The 25,825-nt window shown below is 33.0% G+C and overlaps 2 protein-coding genes and 3 long non-coding RNA genes across 5 annotated transcripts; 3 read left to right on the top strand and 2 right to left on the bottom strand.

Moving 5' to 3' along the window:
- The first annotated feature begins 425 nt into the window (after positions 1-425).
- Positions 426-15,838, top strand: LOC124440623 (extended synaptotagmin-2-like). Its single transcript, XM_046991030.1, is given in 19 exon segments — positions 426-853; positions 856-872; positions 7,913-7,954; positions 8,051-8,188; positions 10,115-10,191; positions 10,562-10,628; positions 10,760-10,849; positions 11,469-11,524; positions 11,613-11,733; positions 12,630-12,729; positions 12,839-12,909; positions 13,214-13,299; positions 13,365-13,413; positions 13,530-13,628; positions 13,879-13,956; positions 14,296-14,370; positions 14,460-14,546; positions 14,639-14,788; positions 15,660-15,838. Coding segments are annotated over 19 exon segments (1,731 nt in total). The 5' UTR covers positions 426-540; the 3' UTR covers positions 15,675-15,838.
- LOC124440626 lies at positions 603-1,853 on the bottom strand. Its single transcript, XR_006946696.1, has 2 exons — positions 1,814-1,853; positions 603-1,041 (listed from the first exon to the last, which is right to left on the bottom strand). It is a non-coding gene; the product is annotated as an uncharacterized LOC124440626 (long non-coding RNA).
- Positions 2,620-4,695, top strand: LOC124440627. The gene is made up of 3 exons (XR_006946697.1): positions 2,620-3,050; positions 3,120-3,235; positions 4,222-4,695. It is a non-coding gene; the product is annotated as an uncharacterized LOC124440627 (long non-coding RNA).
- A 719-nt stretch (positions 15,839-16,557) lies between the features above and the next one.
- LOC124440624 (ribulose-phosphate 3-epimerase-like) lies at positions 16,558-25,237 on the top strand. Its single transcript, XM_046991031.1, is given in 9 exon segments — positions 16,558-16,732; positions 16,981-17,036; positions 17,039-17,056; positions 17,471-17,502; positions 21,122-21,182; positions 22,184-22,230; positions 22,370-22,504; positions 24,274-24,360; positions 24,718-25,237. Coding segments are annotated over 9 exon segments (693 nt in total). The 5' UTR covers positions 16,558-16,598; the 3' UTR covers positions 24,841-25,237.
- LOC124440628 lies at positions 25,143-25,806 on the bottom strand. Its single transcript, XR_006946698.1, has 2 exons — positions 25,653-25,806; positions 25,143-25,491 (listed from the first exon to the last, which is right to left on the bottom strand). It is a non-coding gene; the product is annotated as an uncharacterized LOC124440628 (long non-coding RNA).
- Between the last annotated feature and the right edge of the window lie 19 nt (positions 25,807-25,825).

The raw sequence follows: 25,825 nt of genomic DNA, 5'->3' as shown, positions 1-25,825 counted from the left end.
TTTAAATGTGTACAAAATATGATTCATCGAACAGTCATCTTGACTTGACTTGTTAAATTGGGGTTTTTTTGTTCATAGCAATTTTGCCACCTGCTTAATTTACTATCTAATGTAATTGTAAAACCCGCAGCTAAAAATTGCTGTGTAGCTATATTATAGTTTTACTAGAAAAAAAAAGTAAGGAATAATTTAGTGCAAAAATTTAAAACTTCGAAAAATATGATTTTGTTGTGTTACCGATATTATGACTGTTCAATTTTATGTTAATGTTGTATACAATGGCAGCTGTGTCGAGAGTTCAATTTGAGACCTTAAGATTTCACGACGCGCGTTACAACGACGCGAGCTTGGCGCGCATGGCCTGGTGCGAATGCGTCCGCGTGTCATTGTAAATTAAGTCATTAAGATTGGATTTCCTTAACGACGCGAACTTCTGAGTTCACTACCTAAACTTTTAGATCTTATGCTTTTACGCATTTCAAAGAAAATATAATTGAAAACTATTAGTTGCGCTTTGTTGTGAATTGAACAGGAATAAGAATGACTAACGCAGAAAATGCAGACAGCTCAAATGCTGGCGAAAGAATAAATGAAAATGAAACTAAACGTGTGTTTGATTTATTCAGGTCGTTTCTCCATATGCGAATTGTAAAAATGATTCTGTCCTTTCTTAAATACTTTGGCGTGTTTTTTGCCATATGGCTGTTCGGCTGGCTTGGCTTTGTGTGTTCGTGGGTTGTTTTGGTCGCTCTCGTTTATTATCTTATGCAGGTCAAACAAGAGGAAAGGAATTGGAAGCAAAAAGTTGGACTAGCATTGACACAAAGTGAAGAAGGGGTTATCCGTGCTCGTTTAGAGATTTACCGTCATGGGTGAGTATTATTCTGTTCGTATCTTTCTTCTTCCAGTAACATGTTGATTTAAAAATTTAAGCATCGTGTTGACTCAGGACAAGGCACTTTTTTGTAGAAACTTATTCATAAATCGTAGCGTTCTTGTGCTTACGTTGTATCCCAAAGTTTTGCTTGCTGTATTTTCCTCCTGTTCGAACAGAAATAAAAAGCTCTAACGTGTTGTGCGTTGTTAATATTTTGTTCATTGGAAACAATTATTTATTATTGTATTTTTGCATGAAGTGTTTATTTAGTTTCAACGAACAACTATCATCGCTATTGAGAATTGAGTGAATAAACGAAGTATAAACTGGGCAATGTGTTTTATTCTGTCGGTATTTGTTTTTAGACTTCAGGTTATTATTTTTTTTCTGGGGTTTATGCTTAGTTGCTTTTTATATTTTCTCTACTTCAAATTGCCAATTTTTAGTTTGAAAGCGAATATTTCCAAATTTTATTCTTAGAATCGTTAATCTTCTAATTTATGGAATTAGAAACTTGTCTACAGTTGTCGTACCCTAACTACTAAATACTCGCATAAACATCCTGTTATGTACATCAATCGCGGTGTTTACATAATTTGTGATAGGGTAATAAATTTAGTCCTTGATTCTCAGCCGCATTTTGATTGATGGAATAGTATATAAAATAAGAAAAGTGGCGACAATGATGAGCAACCTGCTTTAAAGAATAAAATAAGGAGTACAAATAGCCAAACAAGGAGTACAACACAAAAGTTTAAGGATACAAGAGATTGCTTTTGCTATTAGTTTTTCCTCTTTTCGGTTTGATAACAGATCCAGCTACGATTTCTTAACGATGGACAAAATAAATAGGTCGATTCGATCCGGAATTCGCACTTGTATTCCGCCAAATGCAAAGAAGCCATAAGTATTTACAAAAGATTATCCCTAGCTTACCTTAGCAGAAGAATAAAGTAAATGGTTCGAACCCGGGAGTATCGTTACATGTTTGTAAATGTAGATCGTCCAGGTTAGTATAGTCCTGAGAAGGGCTGTTTTTGTTGTTGTTGACTGACGTTTCGACAACCTTAGCGGTAATCATCTTTAGAGTCAAATGAGGAGTAAAAGCAGGTCAGCCGTATTTGTTATCTGGTTCTTACGTCATTGTATTGTGTGTACAGGAAATGTGTGGGTGTCAATTGTGTAGTGTCATTGTGAATTAGTGTGAAGTGTAATGTTTTTAGTTGATCGTTTGTTTGTATTGTGAATAAGTCGTTTGTAAGGTGCCGGTAATTGCTGTGATCTGTTCAGGGGGGTTTGTTCCAAGTTGGTATACCAACTTTCTAATGTAAGCCGTTGTCTATAGTCAGTACTGTAAGTAATGCATTTTGCCGAGTCCCAGTCAATGTTGTGCTTTGTGATTCGGTGATGTTCGGCATTGTGATTAGTTTTGTCTTGTTGTTAGTAGCTCGTTTGTGTTCAGTAAGTCTCATGTTTAAGTTCCTGCCAGTTTCCCCGATATAGGAGGCGTGGCAGTTTATTTTGTAAACTGCACCTTGTCGTTCGTTGGGTTGTTCTTTGTCCTTTAAGTTCGTTAGTACTAGTCGTAACGTTGTGATTGGTTTATGTGCGACACGTATGTTGTATGGTCGTAAGATACTCGAGATAGTCTCAGACATACCTTTGATGTAAGGTATCGGTTGCTGTTGTCACTGAGTTGTTCGTTTCGTTGGGTTCGTTGGGTTTGTAAGTGTTGCGTTTAATAAAGTCAGAGTTATAGTAAATTGTGACTGGGACTCGGCAAAATGCATTACTCACAGTACTACGGTGGCCCATTAGTGACACGTTCATTCTATAGAAAATCGTGCTTTCATTTTGTAAATTAATTGATTCAATAATAAAAAGACAGTTTGCCTTACAAAAGTAGTCAACTTCAGCGAAACAACCGTATTCCACTTATAACAAAGAACAGTTTTCAATTTTAGTGACGCGTTCTGTACAAACTTGATTACTGTTCCGTAGAAAATGGTTGCATGTTCCGTAGAAAATTAAAAACATTGCGCGCGCATATACTTTATAATCTGTGATACATGAAGTTTCATATCATTTTATCAAACATGGCGGCTTGTCGACCCTGCAATGTTAACTTTTATGCCATGCAACTTCTGTCCTTATTGCGGCTGTAGAGTTACAGGTATGACGACGATTGATTGTATAATTTGAAGGAAAATATCACTCAGACAATTTCTCTATTCTTTTGTAGCAAAGGAATTTTACATGTATTTCGTATTTGTATAATGTATTGCCGAAGTTGTGGTACTAAAATATTACAAGGAGGAAGTTTTTGTCATAATTGTGGCCATGCGGTTACAAAAAAAGGTAATTCAAGATAATATTGAATTTAAAATGACTATTTTGTAAATTAATTGAAAATATTTTATAAAACTATTAATTGATATCCCAGTCTCTGTAAATTAAAATGAATAGACTTTGGAATAAAGAATTTTTCAACTTTACAAAAAAGATTAAAGAATAAGAAATGAATTCATGTAAAATTAACTCTTTTATTGACTTTATATTCCCTTGTGCAGTGTAATAACATTATCCAGTCTTATAACAACTCTGGCACATCTAACAATCAAAGCCCTCCAGCAAGTGGCTCAACTTCCGTCATTTGTAATGACAATATGCCTCGTGACTTACGTCCAATGACCTTTCATGAATTTCGAAAACAAAAAGCACAAGATAGGTGCTCTAAATTCTCAATTGCTAAAACAAAAAAGAGGAGCATTTCAACAGCAAATAAAGATAGAGAGATATATCACGCGCACGATATATACTAAGAAACATTGAGTTCTATAATGACTCAATGCTAAGAAACCGATGTATAATTGAACTCAAAAATCTAGCATTAAAAACTATTACATTATTTACCATTGATGGAGCACAAAAGTTTTCAGTGACAGCTGATCATACTTTAGATCACATTTTGGCAGAATTCAGTCCTAAGGGAGCAACCAAAAGTTATTAGAAATCAATATTCACAGGTTTTTTTTGTAATTACATTCAAGCTCTTGAAGCTAAAACAGGTATACATAGTGATTAATAAGCATTGCATGGACCAAGGAACATACCAGGAGGATATCGATTGCTAAAGCCGTTGAAGTTGGTTGCAAGTAGTGGATATAAAATGTAATTTTTCAGTAATGTAATCAAGGCATTTATATATTGTGCAATCTTTAGATGCTCTTATTGTTCCAATAGTTCTTTAAGTCTGGAAAATTTTCCTGAATAATTTTAAAGGAGTTAACTTATTCACTTATCCAATGATTTGCTTCATTTTACTTTTCGTATTGTTTCTCAAGGAGCTACAAATTTGTTGTCTGCATTGTACAAATTTTAACTGGAGTTGAAACAGTGACCCCACTTGGCATGGAAAAAACCACCACTGTGAAATTCAAGCATGGATGCAAAGCTGGTTGAAGATGCAAACCAACAGCCTCTACCTGTGCTACAAGCTTAACACTCCCAGTTCATATTGATGATTCAAAGTAATTTGAAGATACAATGGATGCTACACTTGCAGAAAGTTCTGGTTTTGGCTTCATTTAAAGAATACAGTATCAATTATATATTTCAAAGACATTTCTCTTTTAAAACGTTTTTAATGTTAAGACAACTTAAAATTTTTGTTAGATAACACAAACACTATTTTGCATTAGCAGTGCAAATAATTCTGATGCTTCCTGATAGTTTTCGGATATTGTAATCTTTGCAACTCAACCAAGAAATGGAAATAATCTTGAAAAGTATTATCATACAACAATTCATTATGGCAACCACTGCTCTCAGCTATTTGCAATTTCTCTTCAGTAACTCTCACTTGGCAATCAAAAGCCCCATACTCCTCGGGCATTGCATATAAAACATTTGGAACTCCAGCAACAGTTTCATGGAGAGATTGCCGAGTATAGTGAGTATTCCGATTAACCTGACAATCATTAAATGAATTTTGCAAGACACCATTAAAACAAAACCACAAACATTCTTTAGTGAAATCATCATTTAAATTTAACTGCTTTTCCTCACAAAGATCTTTGAAAAATTGAACCCACCAACTTGAACATGTTTTTCTAAAACATGACCACCAATTCTCAATTCTTTGGTTTGATGGAGATGTACCAAATGCATGAGCAAATTGTGGAACAATTTAGACAAAGATGTGAATGGCTCCAAGTCTCTTGATTCTTTTAAGAAAGCTTTAAAAGATTTTTGTAGTTCCATCTCGAAATGTCACTTTTATCTTTAAAAATCCTTTTAATAATAATATTTTTTCATTCATTTATAAGACAAATATGTATATGTATTTAATTTTATAAATAGTTACGGAAAAGCCCTATAGGGAGTAATTTTGTTTGTCATTAAAGTCATTAAAGGTTAACATTGCACAGTCGACAAGCCGCCATGGTTGATCAAATGACATGAAACTTCATGTATCACAGATTATAAATTATATGCGCGCAATGTTTTTAATTTTCTACGGAACATGCAACCATTTTCTACGGAACAGTAATCAAGTTTGTACAGAACGCGTCACTAAAATTGAAAACTGTTCTTTGTTATTAGTGGAATACGGTTGTTTCGCTGAAGTTGACTACTTTTGTAAGGCAAACTGTCTTTTTATTATTGAATCAATTAATTTACAAAATGAAAGCACGATTTTCTATAGAATGAACGTGTCACTAATGGGCCACCGTAGTACTGTGAGTAATGCATTTTGCCGAGTCCCAGTCACAATTTACTATAACTCTGACTTTATTAAACGCAACACTTACAAACCCAACGAACCCAACGAAACGAACAACTCAGTGACAACAGCAACGATACCTTACATCAAAGGTACGTCTGAGACTATCTCGAGTATCTTACGACCATACAACATACGTGTCGCACATAAACCAATCACAACGTTACGACTAGTATTAACGAACTTAAAGGACAAAGAACAACCCAACGAACGACAAGGTGCAGTTTACAAAATAAACTGCCACGCCTCCTATATCGGGGAAACTGGCAGGAACTTAAACATGAGACTTACTGAACACAAACGAGCTACTAAGAACAAGACAAAACTAATCACATTGCCGAACATCACCGAATCCCAAAGCACAACATTGACTGGGACTCGGCAAAATGCATTATATACAGTACTGACTATGGACAACGGCTTACATTAGAAAGTTGGTATACCAACTTGGAACAAACCCCCCTGAACAGATCACAGCAATTACCGCCACCTTACAAACGACTTATTCACAATACAATCAAACGATCAACTAAAAACATTACACTTCACACTAATTCCCAACGACACTACACAATTGACACCCACACATTTCCTGTACACACAATACAATGACGTAAGAACCAGATAACAAATACGGCTAACCTACTTTTACTCCTCATTTGACTCTAAAGATGACTACCGCAAAGGTTGTCGAAACGTCAGTCAACAACAACAAAAACAGTCCTTCTCAGGACTATAACAACCTGGCCGATCTACATTTACAAACATGTAATCATCTCTCTGCATGAAAAGCTAATTGTCTCAGTAGTTGTGGTACACTGTAGTGACAATTGAACTTTATCATGACTGACGTTGAAAGCGGATCGAAAGAACCTCTTAACAAAAACATAAAAACTCTGAAATTAAGGGAAATTCTGGAGCATCAGTAACATCGAAGATAAGAGCCTATGCTGGTGTTATCTCATTTTCTAAATATTTTGGTGGAGGTTTCTTTGTCTGGTCTGTTGGTCACTGGCAGTTTAGTTACGGCTGGTTACTATCTGGTATTGTTATATACACTTTGTATAAATGTTATAAAAAGGATAAAAAATTAGGAATCGAGCAACCAGCTGAAATAATTGATGCTAACGACACAAACCGCATCAAAGATTTGCCACACTGTGTGAGTCTACTTCTATCAACCTTATTGGGAAAGAACCACGACCTTACTCAAAGTTCGACTGGCTGTTTGTTTCGTATGCTTTGAATTGAATTGCTTGAGCTGTATGGATAAAATACATTTAAAAATTATGCATTATTTTTTGTTGTTGCTTTGGTAAATGCTAATTAGAATGTTCTAGTGCGTAAAATGTGAATAATTCTGGAATACTTCGAACGCGTAAAGTATTTACACTTTTTACAGAGGTTGGCTATGAAGTAATTATTATAAAGTGTTCAATGGCATTATTTTTCACTGAGCTTTATTACAAATGCATTCACATTATTACTATTGTATTTACTACATTAACCGTTGCAATATTAGTTGAAGCCATTGACTTTATTACATGAAATTAATGTATGAGATTATTAATTTCACAGCAGGTTCATGATAGACTAGTATTACAATGGAAATGCTATTGTATTGTATAGTATAACATTTATGTATTTTAGCCTAACTTGAAGCAAAATAAAACATAGAAATTTGTTAAATATAAGTCATAGCCTTCGCCAGGTTCAATTTTGTGGCACCATCCCTGAGTTTTCATTTCAATAAGCATGTCCACGTGAGTCATATTCAAATTATTTCATGTTTATATGAAAAGTTCTTTTACTATGCAAGCATGATTCAAAATTTTCTCAATTAAAAGCCTAGTTTTCTCAAAATTCCCCAGTCTTATTCATTATTCAATATTATTTCATATTCATTAACTCTTGATGCAGCTAACATAACATTAAAAATTGCATTGATTCTGATTTGTAATTTGATCTAATATGGTTGCGTTGCAAAAAAACACATCCTTGAATTTGAAAAAGTTTTTAGTTTTAAATGGATCGAAGGTGTGCTGACAGAGGTCTCTATCTGAGCATTGCATAGAAATACATAATACTAGCAATGTAAAAATTGGCTATCCATAACACAGGTTTTTTTCATTAATAAATCATTGTTGTGCATAATAGTTTCTTTCATATGTTGTAGCAACATTGTTGGTCAATTTAGCTTGACGTTTTAGTGACAACATTTCATGTAACATCATATTTTCTTTCCTTAGGTCTTTTTTCCTGATGGGGAAAGGGCAGAGTGGCTCAATAAGGTTTGCTTATTTTACTGCATCAAATTTTTTGTTTAGACTATGTATATGCTCATGACAAATTTAAGAATATCTACTTAAATTTTTTTCTACTCATAGTTTGTCTCTCAACTTTGGCCCTATGTGAATGAAATGGTGATTAAAATCCTTAAGGAGAAGGTTGAACCGCAAATTCAAAATTCTGTTCCAGGAATGTTGAAATCAATCCATTTTACTGAGATCTGTCTTGGAAATCGGGTAAATGGTTTTTTAATTGAATTAAAAAGTCATTGAGTATCTAATAGTAAGCTATGCAGAATTATAGCTTAACACAATTCAAAATTAATATATGCAAAAGTTATTGAAACTGAAGTTGCAGTCTAAACATAATCAAGGTACGGCTGGCGTATTTGTTAACATACTTTTGCGCATGAAACGCGTATCACACGCGTATCGTTCTCGTATCACACGCGTATCGTTCTCGTATCATACGCGTATCGTTTTCGCATCATACGCGTATCGTTTTCGTATCATATGCATCGCTTTCTAGTATCATAGTGCACGCATCATTTCCGTATCAAACGCGTTTTCTTCTCGTCAATACACGAGTATACTATGTTTACCAACTGCACCAAACTTGAAAGTTTCAGCGTGTGAGTATACGATGTTTACCAACTGCACCAAACTTGAAAGTTTCAGCGTGTGAGTATACGATGTTTACCAACTGCACCAAACTTGACAGTTTCAGGGTATGAGTATACGATGTTTATAAACAGCACCAAACTTGACAGTTTCAGCGTATGAGTATACGATGTTTATAAACAGCACCAAACTTGACAGTTTCAGCGTATGAGTATAGGATGTTTATAACCAGCACCAAACTTGAAAGTTTCAGCGTATGAGTATACGATGTTTACCAACTGCACCAAACTTGAAAGTTTCAGCGTGTGAGTATACGATGTTTACCAACTGCACCAAACTTGAAAGTTTCAGCGTGTGAGTATACGATGTTTACCAACTGCACCAAACTTGAAAGTTTCAGCGTGTGAGTATACGATGTTTACCAACTGCACCAAACTTGAAAGTTTCAGCGTGAGTATACGATGTTTACCAACTGCACCAAACTTGAAAGTTTCAGCGTATGAGTATACGATGTTTACCAACTGCACCAAACTTGAAAGTTTCAGCGTATGTGTATACGATGTTTACCAACTGCACCAAACTTGAAAGTTTCAGCGTGAGTATACGATGTTTACCAACTGCACCAAACTTGAAAGTTTCAGCGTGTGAGTATACGATGTTTATAAACAGCACCAAACTTGAAAGTTTCAGCGTGAGTATACGATGTTTATAAACAGCACCAAACTTGAAAGTTTCAGCGTATGAGTATACGATGTTTACCAACTGCACCAAACTTGAAAGTTTCAGCGTGAGTATACGATGTTTACCAACTGCACCAAACTTGAAAGTTTCAGCGTGTGAGTATACGATGTTTATAAACAGCACCAAACTTGAAAGTTTCAGCGTGTGAGTATACGATGTTTATAAACAGCACCAAACTTGAAAGTTTCAGCGTGTGAGTATACGATGTTTACCAACTGCACCAAACTTGAAAGTTTCAGCGTGTGAGTATACGATGTTTACCAACTGCACCAAACTTGAAAGTTTCAGCGTGTGAGTATACGATGTTTACCAACTGCACCAAACTTGAAAGTTTCAGCGTGTGAGTATACGATGTTTACCAACTGCACCAAACTTGAAAGTTTCAGCGTGTGAGTATACGATGTTTACCAACTGCACCAAACTTGAAAGTTTCAGCGTGTGAGTATACGATGTTTACCAACTGCACCAAACTTGAAAGTTTCAGCGTATGAGTATACGATGTTTACCAACTGCACCAAACTTGAAAGTTTCAGCGTGTTAAGATCAAACAATTTAATTTTCATGTCAGGCTGAAGTTGATAATGTTCTTTACATAAGCTTTACTTTTGTTTTTGTCGTTCAAAGAATAAAAGTCACGTGAGGCACAGCACTAATATAAATTGATAACTTGAAGTTAAATTTAATAGGTTGTGACTGTTGTGATATGTTGTCCCTTGAAGTTACCCTCATACCCTGAATGGAAAATATTATAACAGAACTAGAGCAGGATTGACTATATTTTAATTTCGTACATATTTCTAGGCTCCTCGTATTGGGGGAGTAAAAGTTTACACTGAAAATGTTAAAAGATCAGAAGTGATCATGGACATTGACGTTATGTAAGTCAATTCAACTTTATTTTTGTAAATCTATAGCCATGAGTCTGAGTGTTGGTTTTGATTTATCTTCATATTATAAATGTCTGAAGGTCACATTTTAATTTAATGATTTTTCGTTGAAGTGAATCCTGAAGTTTTATTTATTGCAATCAACTCGATGAAAAACTCAGTTCTACAAAATTAGTTCCTCATTATTAAAGTACTTTAAGAATGAGACTATTTGGATCATTTCCAAAAAACCCAACTAAATATTGAAAATGCTAATTTAACAAAAGCCAAAAATCAAACAAGCTAAAAAACATTTGATGGCCTAACAGTCAAAGATGGTTTTACTGATACGTAATTGATTAATTGTTTATTTACTTTACAGATATTCTGGTGATGCAGACTTCCAATTATCTGTCAAATTTATTTCCGTAGGAATTGAAGACATTCAGGTACGTAGATTGATTAGATTAAAATTGCTGACATGCATTGTTGGGTACAAAAAATCCATTTTTTTAATGAAAAAATTGTACACACACTGCTTTTGTGATAATTTTCATTTTCACCTTACTTTTCTTTACAGCTCCGAGGTACTTTGCGCGTGATCATGTCTCCTCTTGTTGCAGCGTCGCCTTTGGTTGCTGGTGTTTCTTTGTTTTTCCTGGATAAACCGGTTGGTAACTTTTCCAAAAGAATTTGTGTTTTTGTGTTTGTCTGTATGTGCTCAATAATGAAACGTAATAAATAAATTGCACTGCATTTTATGCTGTGAAAGTGTTTCTCAGAAACATTGACGAAATGTTCTAAATAAAAGCTGAAATGAACAAGATTTTGAACATTATCCTTCCTTAACGTCTTTCTATGTAGAATAAATGACATTAAATATAGATTAAATTCATTGAACACAATTTGATTTTGTTGTGAGAAATTTTCACTTCAATATTCAGAGATATTACCAACGTACCTATCTTGCAATAAGCTGTAGAGATCCTGTAGTACAGACATACGAACGTTCACTTTATTGGATACATCTTCCAGAGAAATGGCTGGTAGATGTTTGTACTTAGCAGATACTCTAGGTTTTCTTAGTATGACAGACAAATGCATGCATCTGTATGGATACATAAAACTTTTTGCTGTTTGCTTTTCATTGGAATCTCCTTTCATTCTTTCTTTCTTTCTTATTACACGTAAAAAGCTAAGTTCCCATTCATATTTTGTGAGTAGTTGTAGTAACTCGCAGAGTAGTTTATCAACTAAAATAACTTGTAAATTTCGTTTTTTTTTTGAAGGAACTTGATTTTAACCTCACAAATCTTCTCAATGTACTTGATGTGCCTGGACTGAGGTAATTACGTATGAAAATATGATAAAATCAAAATCAATTGAATACCCTATACAATAATTTTACCAAATATTTTGACTGTTTTTCATAGTGGAATTCTTCGTGGCGCCATTGGTGACGTCATTTCTTCTTTTTGTGTTCTTCCAAATCGTATAAATATTCCACTTCTTAACGAGAACAGTATTGTTGGTCTTAAGTATCCTATGCCAAAGGTTTGAATATAGCTTTTTGTCTTGATTGAGCGATGCTGATTTTATAATTGCATTGTCATTGTTGCGAAGAAATTTTTTAAACATAAAATTTTATCACCCTTTCTTATAAAGAGTTTATATACATTATCATTTGTATTTAATGCAGGTTTGGTGTATAAAAGTTGGAGGTTTAAGAAAGCCCTATATTGAACTAAATGGAGATTGTTTTTTCTGGGGGGGAGGGCGTCTAGATCTAACTATATAACTGGTGAAATGGAGACAGGTTTAAAAGTACCTCTTTTTAGAAAAGGACCTGCTAATTTGAAGTTTTAGTGTGACTGCGAGTAATTATGAGTTTTTGAAAAGAGTGTGATGTTTTTGATAAGAATTTTGACGACAATTGTAATATGAAATTATAATCGACAAAAACAAAAGATCGAATAAGTATATGAAGAGTGTCAAAATTTCCTTTATGCACCTCGATTTTCAAGGATTTCTGAGACTCCATTGTCCACTTTTAGTTCTACACCACGAATATGCTTCGTCCTTGTTAGTGACTTTGTGATTATATAGTGCTATCTGATTACATGTAAGTTGCAATTTGCCATATACACAAGGCTGTAACTAGCTGGATAATTTGGGCGGTCAATATTCTTATTCTGTCGTATTAAGCTTCCTAAAATCATTTTTTCCCGCGGATTAAACTGCCTAGCAAATATCAATATCCCCCCCCCGCGCAATTATCGAGGCTAGCTAGATGGCACTGCAAATACAGATTCATTTTTGAAATCACGTGTGAATGATCTACCAAAAGAAGCTTACAATAGTTAACATTATACTATCTTTTCCAATTATTTGTGCGTTCTGGGTAACGCAAAATAAGTCATGTGCGATAACTCGTAACTTATTGTTTCTAGGGGGTGATAAGACTGGAAGTAATCGAAGCTCGTGACTTGGAAAAGAAAGATATTGGATTGTTTAAGGAAGGAACAGCAGATCCTTTTGTTATTGTAAAAAGTAAGAATGGAATTTATCTTTTTGATATAATTTAAACACTGGATTTTCCCTTTGTATTAAGAATCCAGCATCCAGATACTTTAGTGTAATTTTTATATCCCTTTTTTAGTTGGAGCAGATACATTTAAAACTGATGTGAAGAAGGGCACACTCACTCCTGAGTGGAATGAGACTTTTGAGGTTGAAAATGTTCAATATTGACATTATAAATTGTGTTCTTGTGTGGAACTGCGAGAAATATTTTTTTCATCATAATTATTGACGTTTCGTATTTCTTTTGAAAATAGAAAATACCATGGGAAATGATAAAAATAATAACGTAATAGTTCCTAAAAGAATTGTGTTAAACAACTCCACATATTAAGGAATTATTAAGTTATTATTTTGACCACTCACCGCGGTAATTGGTATTTTCATAAATTTTTCAACGACAAAGTTTCTATTTCATATTTCTTTGCAACTGTTCTTTATTATTTTGTTGCAGTTCTTTGTCGATTATCCAAATGGTCAAAAAATCAAACTTCATCTTTACGACTACGACAAAGTATCAGACAATGAATCAATGGGATAGTAAGTAATCAACAAATAATTCAACTAAACAGTGAGAAAATAAAGAACATAAAATTATTTTGTAGTCTCGACTTGGACATATCCACCATTGCCGACAAGGGAATAGTTGACTTGGTACGTAAATTGAATATTAAAGGTGGCAAGTGTGAAGCAATTATTTGTCGTATTGCACTTTCATTATGGCTGTCAAAATTTTATTCGAGAGACTTTTTCGTTCATTTTATCTCTAGTGGTTGCCTTTGGAAAACACAAAATCTGGAGAGATTCATGTGAAATGTACTTGGTTTACCTTGTCCAACGATCCAAGCGATTTAGTTATTAGCAATCAGGTAATCTGTATTTCCAGAAAACGTCATTTGCCATTCGGTGACAATAATTTATACATTAAAACCGTGTTTCTCTTTTTCCTTTAATTAAGATACGTACCCTTTACAGTCAACCAGTTGTTCTTTAAAACGTATACATGCACTGTTACATGTACAAGTTAATACTCCCTCTCCTTAATTGTTATTAAAGCTAACTACGTATGTCTTTGGCCAGTGAAGATAATGTATTGGTGTTGATTATTTTATTTGTTAGGTTCATGGTGAACAAGCTAATAATTTGTTTGCAAATTCTGCATTGTTTGTTAAGCTGGACTGTGCCAAGAAATTACCTGTAAGTTTTTCCTTGTGATTATTTTGTGTTGATAGCAAATGTTTTAATGTTTATTTTAGAGCTCTCCAATCGTATATTATGTATAGTGCTAATGTAACAAAAACTCGTATAGCTGTAGATCAATGTTGTATTTGAACTGCGTTCCAATTGAGGCAATAAACTCAAAACTTTTATTTCATTATTCTATTATTATAGTAGTAATGAACTTGTCATTTTAGAGCTAGCGTTGCAAACAATTTCATGTTACCAGTTCTTAGTTTAATACAAAGAACTATTTTGTTTTTTAATCTTTCTTCTAAAAACATGCAAACATCGTTGTACTTTACTATTCTTCTTTAGATTGCCAATAAAGTAAAACGTTCAACCAGTGCATTCTGTAAGTTGACTTTAGGAAACAAGACGTTCGAGAGTCCGGTTAGTACAAAAAAAATTATAATACTGACTTTATTTTTAAAACTTTTTCTTGCTGTTTCATGATGTAGCAAAATTTGTATTCACTGTAGGTCATCGATGATACATTAAATCCTGTATGGGATCAATTTTACCGTTTCTTGGTGTTTAATGCTAAATATCAAGAGTTGAACATCGAGGTATGCTACAGAAAATGTCTTGAATCGATGATAAGTGTTAAAAATAGAATCTGAGAATAACATTCTCATGTTAAATATTACATATACTTTAGGTCATTGACAGTAAAAAGGAAAAATGTATTGGTGTGTTGGAGATACCACTAAACATTTTGATTGAAGCCGTTGATATGTCGGTAGAACAGCCGTTTCCACTTCGTGATTCTGGACATGAAAGTTCCATTGTTTGTGAGCTTAAACTAAGGGTATGTAATGTAATACATTCCTGGAAAACATGAACTTAAATTGTAAGTTAATTTGTAACAAAAATTAACCTACATGCTTTATTAAGTTTTAGTATTTTATCAAAAATATTTTTGAAATAAAGTGTAGAAGCACCATAAACTCCAGGAACTGTTTGTAAATATCTTCAACAAAAACATCCTTGATTTGACATTGTCTTTTTTGTTTTATTTTATTTCATTTCGTTGAAGACTCGATTTTAGCACTTGAGACTATTAGAACTAGAAAAATGACTAATTGATCGTATTACTTCAGCCCTTGACCAGCATAACTGTTTCAAGTGTTTGATGTTGCAGTCCATATCCTCAAGATAGATTTTTCACTTTTTTTCATGAATTCTCTAAAGTACATGTTGTTGAATTCGCTTTATTCTCCTCAATTTAAATGAAACTTTGGCTTTTGTTTAAAAGTTATATGTGGAGTATAGTTTCATATTAAAGATTGCATACACCCTCTAATACAATCCTACGTACATACATGTATGTTTTAACCACGTATAGATTAATTGCTGTCCTTTGATTTTTGCATATTGATGAAGTGCGAGATATTGTATCTCAAGTCTTAACTCTAATCCCTCCACTGCCCCGCCACCTAAACCCAATAACTCATGCACATGAACAGTCAATGTTGCATTGTTCAGATCATTACAAAAGTAAAACAAATTTAAAAAACCTTCATTTCAAATCCATAAACCTGCTTGCTTTCCATGTGTTATGTAATTGTTGGCATATGTACAACCGTTGGATTTTTATTTAAAAGAATATTGGACTTTTTCAATGTTTTCCGTACGTATAACATTGAGGATTCTGTATGAATGTCTTTTTTACGTTTCAGGTATTCGATATATGATGAAACAGACGATAGTGACTGAGCAAGAGACTGCTTCATTTCATTTTATCATGCATTTAAACAAGATCACGATTAGCTAATTGTAATTATTCAACTTAAACAGGGTTTTTATAGTTTTATAGATCACCATTTAGAAAATGAAAAAGAAATTATGTGCAAATTAATATGGTTTTACGTACCTATAATTTTTTTAGATAAAGATCCAAACAATTGCTATTTATCCAAAGTCTTCTTGACCTGTACATTTACTATCTAGTAAAGACGAACGATTGGTGATTCAAATGAGGACAATGTTTAGTCTGATAATCGCTACAACAAAATGAATCTTCGTCATGCCGTATTTGACAAATGACATTATCAATCTTAGCAACCTATATTTTGATCTCACCTTTTATGAATGTGAGAATTCCAATGAAATTCTTGACCCTCAAGAGCCCTGCTTCAATGTGTTATTGGTTAAAGCACCGTATACATTAGAGAACAGAGAGCGAAGGTTTTCATTGCAAAGTTTGTAAGACAACTTATTGCGTTATTGCAAAACGACGAAAGTTAGATGTTACATTGCCACATGTCATGGCAGTCTTGTAATGAGTTTTGGGAATTTTCAGTCTTTTCTTGGTAATAAAGTGTCGAAATGAAAAAGATGGCAGTAATGCTTACGTTGAAACGATAATTACAATTTTACACAAATGATAAAAAAATGTATAATCAACTCATAATTGTAGAAATTGTATCACTGTATAATATTACTCCTATATATATTTATTACATACATAATACTGAAGATGGCATCATGAGATGTTGAAACATGCGCATTATCAATAGTGCTTTTGCGCAGTACGGTCAAAGATTATTATGACGATGGAGCCTTTAAAACATACTTAACATCAAGTACCATTAAGTTTCATCGAAATTATTGCTAAGATGGAAGAAAAGTGTCGTCCTCAATGTAAAATTGGTCCTTCCATACTTAATGCTGATCTTTCACGTTTAACTGAAGAATCCCAAAAACTTCTTGCAGATGGTGCAGACTATTTGCATTTAGATGTTATGGATGGGTAAGTTATGTTTGCCTCATGAATCATATTTTTTTTAATCAAACCAAAATGTCGAACAGTGTGACTGTCGTGAATAAAACATTGATATATATTTAATAATATTTTAATATTCGAATGCGGAGAATGTATAAAAATGTGTAAATGGATTAAACACTGAGAGACGAGATTTCAATTCAAACACTTTCTTAAAGTATATCAATAGTTCATAGTTAAAGTATTTGAACACTTTTTACATGTCTGTTTTATAGTCATTTTGTTCCAAACTTGACGTTTGGTGCTCCTTTGGTCAAATGTTTGCGCAAAAAATTCCAAATGTATTTTTTGGTGAGTTTTTTTTCGTTGATAATGGAAAATGCTAGAAGAAATTTCATTCTTTAGTATGAACAAAATTTTTCTTTGATTATCATAATTATGTAACTTTCATGTGGTGACGTGGTGACCAGTTAGTTGTCTGTGCTTTTGAAATCAGAAGCATAATCAGCCTTCTTTTTTAGTTCTGCTTTCTGAATGATTGATTTTTTTTAACCATTAGAATTTATTAAATGGCAAAATTTATTGAAACTCTTTCAGTTGATATTTTGTATTTTTATTTTACTTTCAAAAGAATGATATTTTGCCAATCAAATTTGAGTATTATGTGTTTTCAACTGATGATTTCACAACCATACATTTGACTGATATTACCATATTGCATACGGACAATATCTTTTCATTGCTAATTGTTTGACTATGTTTTAGACGTACATATGATGGTATCCAATCCTGAAAAGGTACTATACTTAGATGTTTACTCTTTCCTGATTATTGCCTTTATTTCTAACTCAACTCCAACCCTAAACAAGGGTGGATTCAGATTGAGGTGCTTGGATCCCTCTTCTAAGCTTGAATAATTTGTTGATAAATGATAACTTGTTGATGAAAATGTTATTGTACATGTATTGTGATATTTCCGAATGATATACCCTTAACTTGACGAAATCCTTGATCTGGAGCTAAATAAACTCAATTATGCTAAAGCCAAACTTTTTTTGTAGTATTTGATTATGCCATCGAATCTTAGTACAACATTATAGTTAATTTTAACAAGAATACCACCACTATAAGAAAATTCTTAATCATCCATTAATTGCTTATTAATTTTCAATGATTGGAAACAAATTTTTATGTTTGTGAGTTTCTTACATAATGAAAGCAATGCTTGTACATGTTTGATTCAATTTTGTTGCAACATGTACATATTCCTTGAAATTTAGCAAATTGTTATTTAGCTAATATAACATGGTTACCTAAAACAGCATGTTTAATTCATTGTAAAGCACAAACAATTGACACTGTAAAAAATAAAGTTTATTCTAAACGTTTTGACAAGTATTACATGTCATCATCTGTAGAAAATGTGAACTTTCTAAAAAAGTTCAAATTATTAATGAGATCTTGATGAACTGTTCATTCATGTCATTTAAACCAAATAAATAAATAAACAGATAATGTTTATGCAAAATCTGACAAATCAGAAATTTACAATAACATTCATAATTTTGAACATGCTAATCTATTGGATTGGTTGACAGTGGCATGCTGGGAACGTTTTATCTCAGGAGACCATTAATAAAAATATGCCCTAATTATCAAATTTAGGAAACAGGGCTGAAGACCTAAGCTCTCACCATAAAGAACAAGTAAGCAGTTAAAGTAGTTAGATTCAATCCATCTTCCTACGGTTAACGCACGTGTCAAAAAAAAGAGGTCAAATTACAAAATTCGGACAATCAAATGGTCGGACATTGTATTGTTTATGTAGAATAGGGACATCAAATGGTAGGACATTGAATTTGGGGCATTTATGAATCGGATTCTAGTTATTCAGAACGATTATTTAAATGTACGTATAAAATTACGATGACGCTAAATGAAAACATAAAACATTGTCTTATTAAGAGTGCGTGTTAATTGTATTCTAAGGCAGTCATGAATCCCATCTGAAATCTCGTGATACATCGAATCATAAATAACATAAAAAAATGTCAAAAAAGTTCTTCAATTTTCTTCGCTCGATGCAGCTAAAATCAAATCGGGATATTTTTTGGTATGGTGGTTTAATACAACGAAATGCATATAACATGCATTTACGTAATAAATTGGACGGCTGTCTTTATGCGATCAAAAGAAGTCCTTTGAAGCCAAAAAGTGTACTGTTTAATCGCAAAATCACTCGAGAAGTGAAGTTACTCTCTAGAATGAATCATGAAAATATTGTAAGGAAAAAAGAAATTTACTATCCAAAATGAATTAAATTAAAATTTTATGACATAAAGGTTCAATGTAGACAATACAAATGGCTTGGCTTATTAAATGTTATCTTTGCAAAAACTATTATTAAAAAAAGTATTTAATCACTTTTCCATGAAGCCCATGGATGCGTTCGTTCGTGATGAAAGAGTCATATTGTATAAGGAGGCTCTCGTTCATCACGAGAGAGTTATGAGAAAGTTACATTGTAAAAGGTAACAAGTAAAAAACGTATAAACATGCTTAGTGTTGGTTTAAATAATCAGTCAGAAAGGCAGAAGTTGCTTGAACCTTGCAGTATCCTTGGACGTTCTAGTTTCTTTTATGAGAAGAATTCTTGTAAAGAAAAAAGACAAATTTTGAAAACAAAAAAGCGCGTTTTCGGTCCATGCCTCCCGATACCCCGAGATAGTTGAACACTATGTTTATTAAGGGAACCAGATAATCCCTGTTTGCCATGAAACCCATGTATGGTTTGATCGTGATACATGAGAAACAGTAAATTAGAGAGTTAAATCAGAAAGATATAAACCAATAAAAATTGTATGAAACATGTTTAAGGTTGTCTTAAATTATATGTGTCAGAAAAAGGCACAGTGTCAGAAGAAGTTAATTGAAACATTACTGTTGACTACGCATGCTCAGATTGATTCTCAGTAAGTTTGTGACGGAGCGAGCTCTGAAATTGGTGATTGTATATGCGCGTTGCAAATTTTCAATAATATATTTTTGGCATGCTCTTTGTCTTCTTAAGCTTGTTTTGACAAATGCATATAAAACTCATCAAGACTTTGTTGTGCCACTCGTAATATCTGTGACAATGTTAGATATGTTTTTATTTTTCTCCATAACTTTGTATTTGCATATATATTGCATGTCATATCCAAGCTTTCATTTGATTTGACGGAAAATGGTTTTTATTCACTCTTATATCTTTTTTCTATTTTATTGCTACTATTCTACATAAACAATACAATGTCCGACCATTTGATTGTCCGAATTTTGTAATTTGATCTCGTATTTTTGACACGTATGCTTACAGTCAGAAAAGTTGATTATTATAAAAAATTAAAGATATATTATTGTCGATCATCTTATTAAAAAAAAGAATCTCATGTGCGATAGCTAGTGCCATGCCTTACAAAACAGAAGGAAGTATTTTATATCGATTTGTTATATCAATTTATCGCCTATGGCCTGCATTTGAAAAATGCAGTTATTCCGGCTAATATGATGTGCATTTATAGTTAGTAACAATTTGCAATAAATTGATACAACAAATTTCCTGCTAATCAAATGCAGTTTAGCAGACACCTAACGTCGCTGATCAACAGAAAAGAGGAGCGGGCTCAGAAAATTGTTAGTGCAAATGCATATAAGAGTCATGCGAGTTCAACTTAGTTGATAGCTTAGATTCAATTTCAAATTTCGAAAGCCTGACCCTCACCCTAACTATAATCCTGACCCTAATTTTTATAACGTTGCTTTTGCTTTGTCACTCGTTAATAAGTGAAACGACGTTTTGACTTAAGCGGCCGTGAGTGTTGTTGTTTGATTGCCATTTTCCCTTTAAATTTACTAAAATATGTGCCCACAGTCTTCATGGTCACTGCAAGATGGCTACTGGTGTTCGCTAAACTGCATTCTTACCCAAATGCATTTACCCCATACATTTTCATAATCCTGGCACTATTGATTTCTGCGCCACCCCAAAAAAATGACTGCTGGGCAGGGCATGCCCTACCCTGGTCCCCCCTTCCAGTACGACACGTTAGTTGATATAATTTTGAAAACTGAAAAATTATTGATCGTTGTAGCAATTGGTCCTTAATGTTGAAAGTATCAATCCTCCATTGATTTATTTAATTTAAATGACGTGAATGAACGGTTAATAATTTGTACTTTTGAAAAGTTTACATAATCCACTGATAACGACGCGTTATACTTGTCGAAACATTTAGAGTAAATGTTTACTTTCCACGGAATGTCAATTGTTTTGTGCTTGAGTAAATTCTAGTTGTTAAAATTTGACCCCGTTTAGTACTTTTCCCAGAAAAAATTTGTGAAATATTTATAGTGTTCTCATTTTTTTTTTGGTAGTGGATAAAAGATATTTCTGACGCTGGAGCTAATCAATACATATTTCACGTAGAAGCGACAGGTGTAACTATTTTTTGGGTTCAGATGTTTTATCCTTACATTATTGTTATGTTATTGTAAATTTCTGTTTATTTGTAAGTATATTTTCCTGCGTTTTAGTGTAATTTTGTATATTCTGTATGTTTCTATATGTTTTCTATGTTTTCATGCACTTTTGCGTATTGTTGTTCATATAAAAGATTAACTATCTTGAATAATCTTCTCATGTATTTCGATTTTCTTTTGTAAAAGAGATGTCAATGAGTATATGCAATGCAAGAATTTCAGAAAATTTTATTTTTCTTCTAAACAGGAAAAATATTACGTACATATGTGCTGGCTTAAGTTTAAAGATTTCCGAACGTCTTGCTTTTGAATCAGCAGGGCAGATTAATGCTCATTTGACAGGAGGGGTGCAAATTTCCAACGGGGGAATAGTTATCCTGTTGCCAAGGCCTCCGGCAATTGTATATTATGCTTACAGATGAGTGAGCCTTAAGTAATAAAAGTGTTATTACTTAGAGTAGTTTTTTAGCTGTTCATTACTTTCTTAAAACTTTATAAATTATGTCTCCAAATATTACCAACTCCGAGTAAAACACGATTAAAGCAGTTGCTCTCACACGAGACAAACCAGGGGCAAGAAATAAAGTGCAAACTAAGTTGACATCACAAAGTAACAGTTTAGTGCGCATATATTAATTTATTTTGATTTTAATGTTTCAATATAAACACGCATGGTAGAAGTCAATTGCAAATGGTGATAGTATAAAATATGTAATTGTCTTTGAAATGAAAAATTCCACTTTTCGCTCATTGTATCATTACGATAATAGTCTACAGTAGCTACGTACTTCCATTTTAGAATTTTCCTCAGAAAATCCGCGCCTATTTTTTATTATGTTTAGTTTTGATTTTATTACAATTTTAAATTTGAATTCATTAAATTTTTATTCAACGTAATATACTTGTCACTTTTGAAAAGTTTCTGGATCCGATTATTCTACTTTTTATTCTCCATAGAAAAGCCTCTTGAACTAATTCAAATTATTAAAGATGCCGGAATGAAGGTTTGATTTTATTTTTATTATATACAACTTGCGACATAAGTGAACCTTGAAATTTACGTAATGATTGACAAAAGTGAAGAGTTGATGTTACTGAAGGAAATTTTATATGTCATTTGTGTATTTTTTACATTTTATAAAGGTTGGTATGGCAATTAAACCTGGAACGCCTGTAGAAAGTGTGTTGCCTTTTGTCGATCTTCTCGACACAGTTTTAATTATGACCGTTGAACCTGGCTTTGGTGGACAAAAGTTTATGACTAGCATGATGCCGAAAGTAAGTTAAATAATAGCAAAGAATTTTACATTTTAAGAATTATCTTTTATATAATGGCAAAACTTGGTCAAAGTAGCGTATAGTTTTATACTGTGTATGAGTAGCAACCTCTTAAAATGAAATTTATGTTCTTCCTGATTTAATGTAATTGCATTTTGTCAATGCATGATTGAAGAATAAATATTTAACATGAAAAATTCACATTTAGCATGCCTTAGCAATGTATTGCAACTTGCAAGCTGTAAGTAAAAATATACTTCTATAACTCGACAATGTCAACAATTTGCGACAAACGCAAAATTCTATAACAAGGAAAATTTTATAGCAGAATGCTTGTACTCACGTTGGTATATTAGAAATACGGCACTGGCATGAATTTATTTCTAAGATAAAATGAAAGAATCACAACTAAACAATCTTTTGTGCTAGATTTAAGATAATTGTTACGTTAGAGAATTGCTAATTTATGTTATGATAATTGTGATGTTTTTCACCGTCACGAGTTACAATGAGTGTGTACAGTTGATAAGCTAATAGTTAATTTACACTATTGTCATGATGTAGAACAATTATTTATTATGAGAAGAATCATCAGACTATTTTAAGAGTCAGGTGTGATAGGTTTTATTAAAAATGTTTTTATTGGTCATGAAGTCAGTCGATTTACGCTCATAATACATGAATTGGGATGGAATAGAAATTGATGGGGGAAATGAAAGAAACGCATGAAGTGTTTTGTGGTTGATACAAATTACAAGTCAAAAGGTTGTGTTTTTTTAACATTGCTCTCACCAAGGGATATTTAAGGATTTTACCCTGAGAAACCATCAACCTCATAAGGACCTGTGAAGCGTGAGCCATGTGAAGCTAACTCAGTGAATTTTTTTAAAAATAACAATTTTAATAACAGTGTAACAAACATGTTATAAATTAAGCATTCTTACTTTAAGCGTGCAATGTAATATCCGCAATAAAATACTTGAAATACCAATTGAAAAAAAACGCCGAAATGGGTTGGGGGGGGGGTTGTTTCAGTGCGGGGCCAACAAGAGAGGCCTTAGGCACTATCCTTGATTTGCAAGTGAAAAAGACAGTGATTGTTTGAAGTCATGGCTACTTATGCCATGTCGTGAGAGTTTTATGTGTTTATGTGCATTTTACGGAGTGTCGATCGTTTCGTGTTTTTGCTAAAATACTATTTGGAAGTGGTAATTTTTGATCCAAATGTGTAATGAAATATAATTTTTATATTGTAAAGTTTGATGCGCATAACCTAAAATGCAATATTGTGACTGTATTTCAAAATATACATTGTACAAAAAAAGAATGCTATAATTTCCTTGTGTTCTCATGCTTTTACCAAGTACTTAACTAGTTCATTTTCAAATGAAGCAGTTTGATCAGCCATATTTCTACGTGTTTAAGTACAAAGAACTAATTTGTAATAAAGTCTAGATGTTGCTTTTTTTGCCCACCTGTTCCGATATATGTTAGATTACTCACGATGTCTCCAGCTGTGCTATGCATGCGTCAGCAATATAGTTCTGCTACATACGTCAGCAATATAGTTCTGCTACATACGTCAGCAATATAGTTCTGCTACATACGTCAGCAATATAGTTCTGCTACATACGTCAGCAATATAGTTCTGCTACATACGTCAGCAATATAATTCTGCTACATACGTCAGCAATATAGTTCTGCTACATGTAATCTACAATCTATGATTACTAAACTAAGTTCTAAATATATATTATTTCACATTATAGGTAAGTCTTTTGCGTAAAAAATATAAATCATTAGATATTGAGGTCGATGGTGGTGTTGGACCAAGCACAATTGATATTGCTGCAGAAGTAAGTTGATTTTATTTCATTTTAATACAACAAATGAAAATTATGGCCTTTATCAAACTTGCAATGTTCCGAACGAATAAAAACGTATAATGAAACGTTGTATGCTTTTGCATTTGTTACATGTAAATAATATTGATTGACGACAATTTTTATCCAAAATAGAAGCTTGTGAGTTATTTTGAGAAAATGAAAGAGATCGAATGTATTCCACAATTTTTCATGGTTATGAAACATTCTACACTTTATTCAATGGTATACGAAACGATTACTTAATGTTTCCGCAGGCATCGACCAATCAGAGCACGCTTTATACATTTTTTATTTTATGATTTATTTTAACATGCACATAAATTTTAGGCTGGAGCAAACATGATCGTTTCAGGAAGTGCTATTGTTGGAAGCAAGGAACCAGATCGCGTTATCGCCGTCTTAAAGGAAAGTGTAAATAAATGGATAAGTATCAACTGGTCAAAAACTTGACGACCATCAAACTAAAACGAAAAATTCGAATCGAGAGTTTTACTGTAGAAAAATAGACCTTTATTTTTGAGAATGCTTATGTATTTGAATGATATTACAGTTAGTTTTGCAAACTCTTTTGAAGGTGGACGATGAAATATGAATTAAACTAAATAACTTTGCTAAATTCATAGAATAATCACATGAACAGTAAAATATTACCAAAATAATTTTGACTTCAGGAATTCAGTAACGAATATAAGAATTGTCAAGTGAACTGTTAAACACGATAGTTTTGTTGCTCAAAAACGTAACCCCAGTAATGCATTAACCATCCATTTATTTAACTGCGAAGTTCCATTATTACTATTTATAATATTTTTTTACTTTATAGAATTACATTAGTTTAAACTCGTCAGTTTCTGTTTCTCGAATATTTTACATTTGACACCAAAGTTGAAGAAATTCAAACTAATGTAGCGTGAATGATACGCAAAAGTTGTACCAAAATTATATGCAATTTTTATTTCTAATGATGGGTTGTTCACAGTAAATTCATAAAATACAATTATCCAAGACTATAAAAATTAAGACTTCTTATCCATGTGAAGTGGAGGACTCTTGGTGATGGACAGCTTTTAAATCAGGATCGCGTCTTACACACAACGCCATCTGTTAAAAACAAGCGAGTTATAGTTAGACAATGCTGACTAAAGTCCTTTTTACTTAATGATCGTTATTTGTTGAGTTTAGAATTTCTGTTTTTATTTCAATCTTCTTCAATGTCATTTATTATAGCTATCAATCAATGATAATAACTCAACAAAACTTACGGTTTGTTGTAACCAAATCGTGGGAAACATCGCCATGAACAGCACAATCTTGCACCGCCAATTGGACAAGTGTTACCGTATGGGATGCAATATGGTGGTCTTAAAATCCAGTTTTGCCAAGCTATCTCTCGCTTGCTCTTCCCTCGTCTTTCACTTTGCTAAACATTCAGATT

This window comes from Xenia sp. Carnegie-2017, unplaced genomic scaffold (genome assembly GCF_021976095.1).
Source record: "Xenia sp. Carnegie-2017 unplaced genomic scaffold, XeniaSp_v1 HiC_scaffold_2, whole genome shotgun sequence".
NCBI lineage: Eukaryota > Metazoa > Cnidaria > Anthozoa > Malacalcyonacea > Xeniidae > Xenia > Xenia sp. Carnegie-2017.
This window is presented reverse-complemented; position numbering and strand designations above follow the sequence as displayed.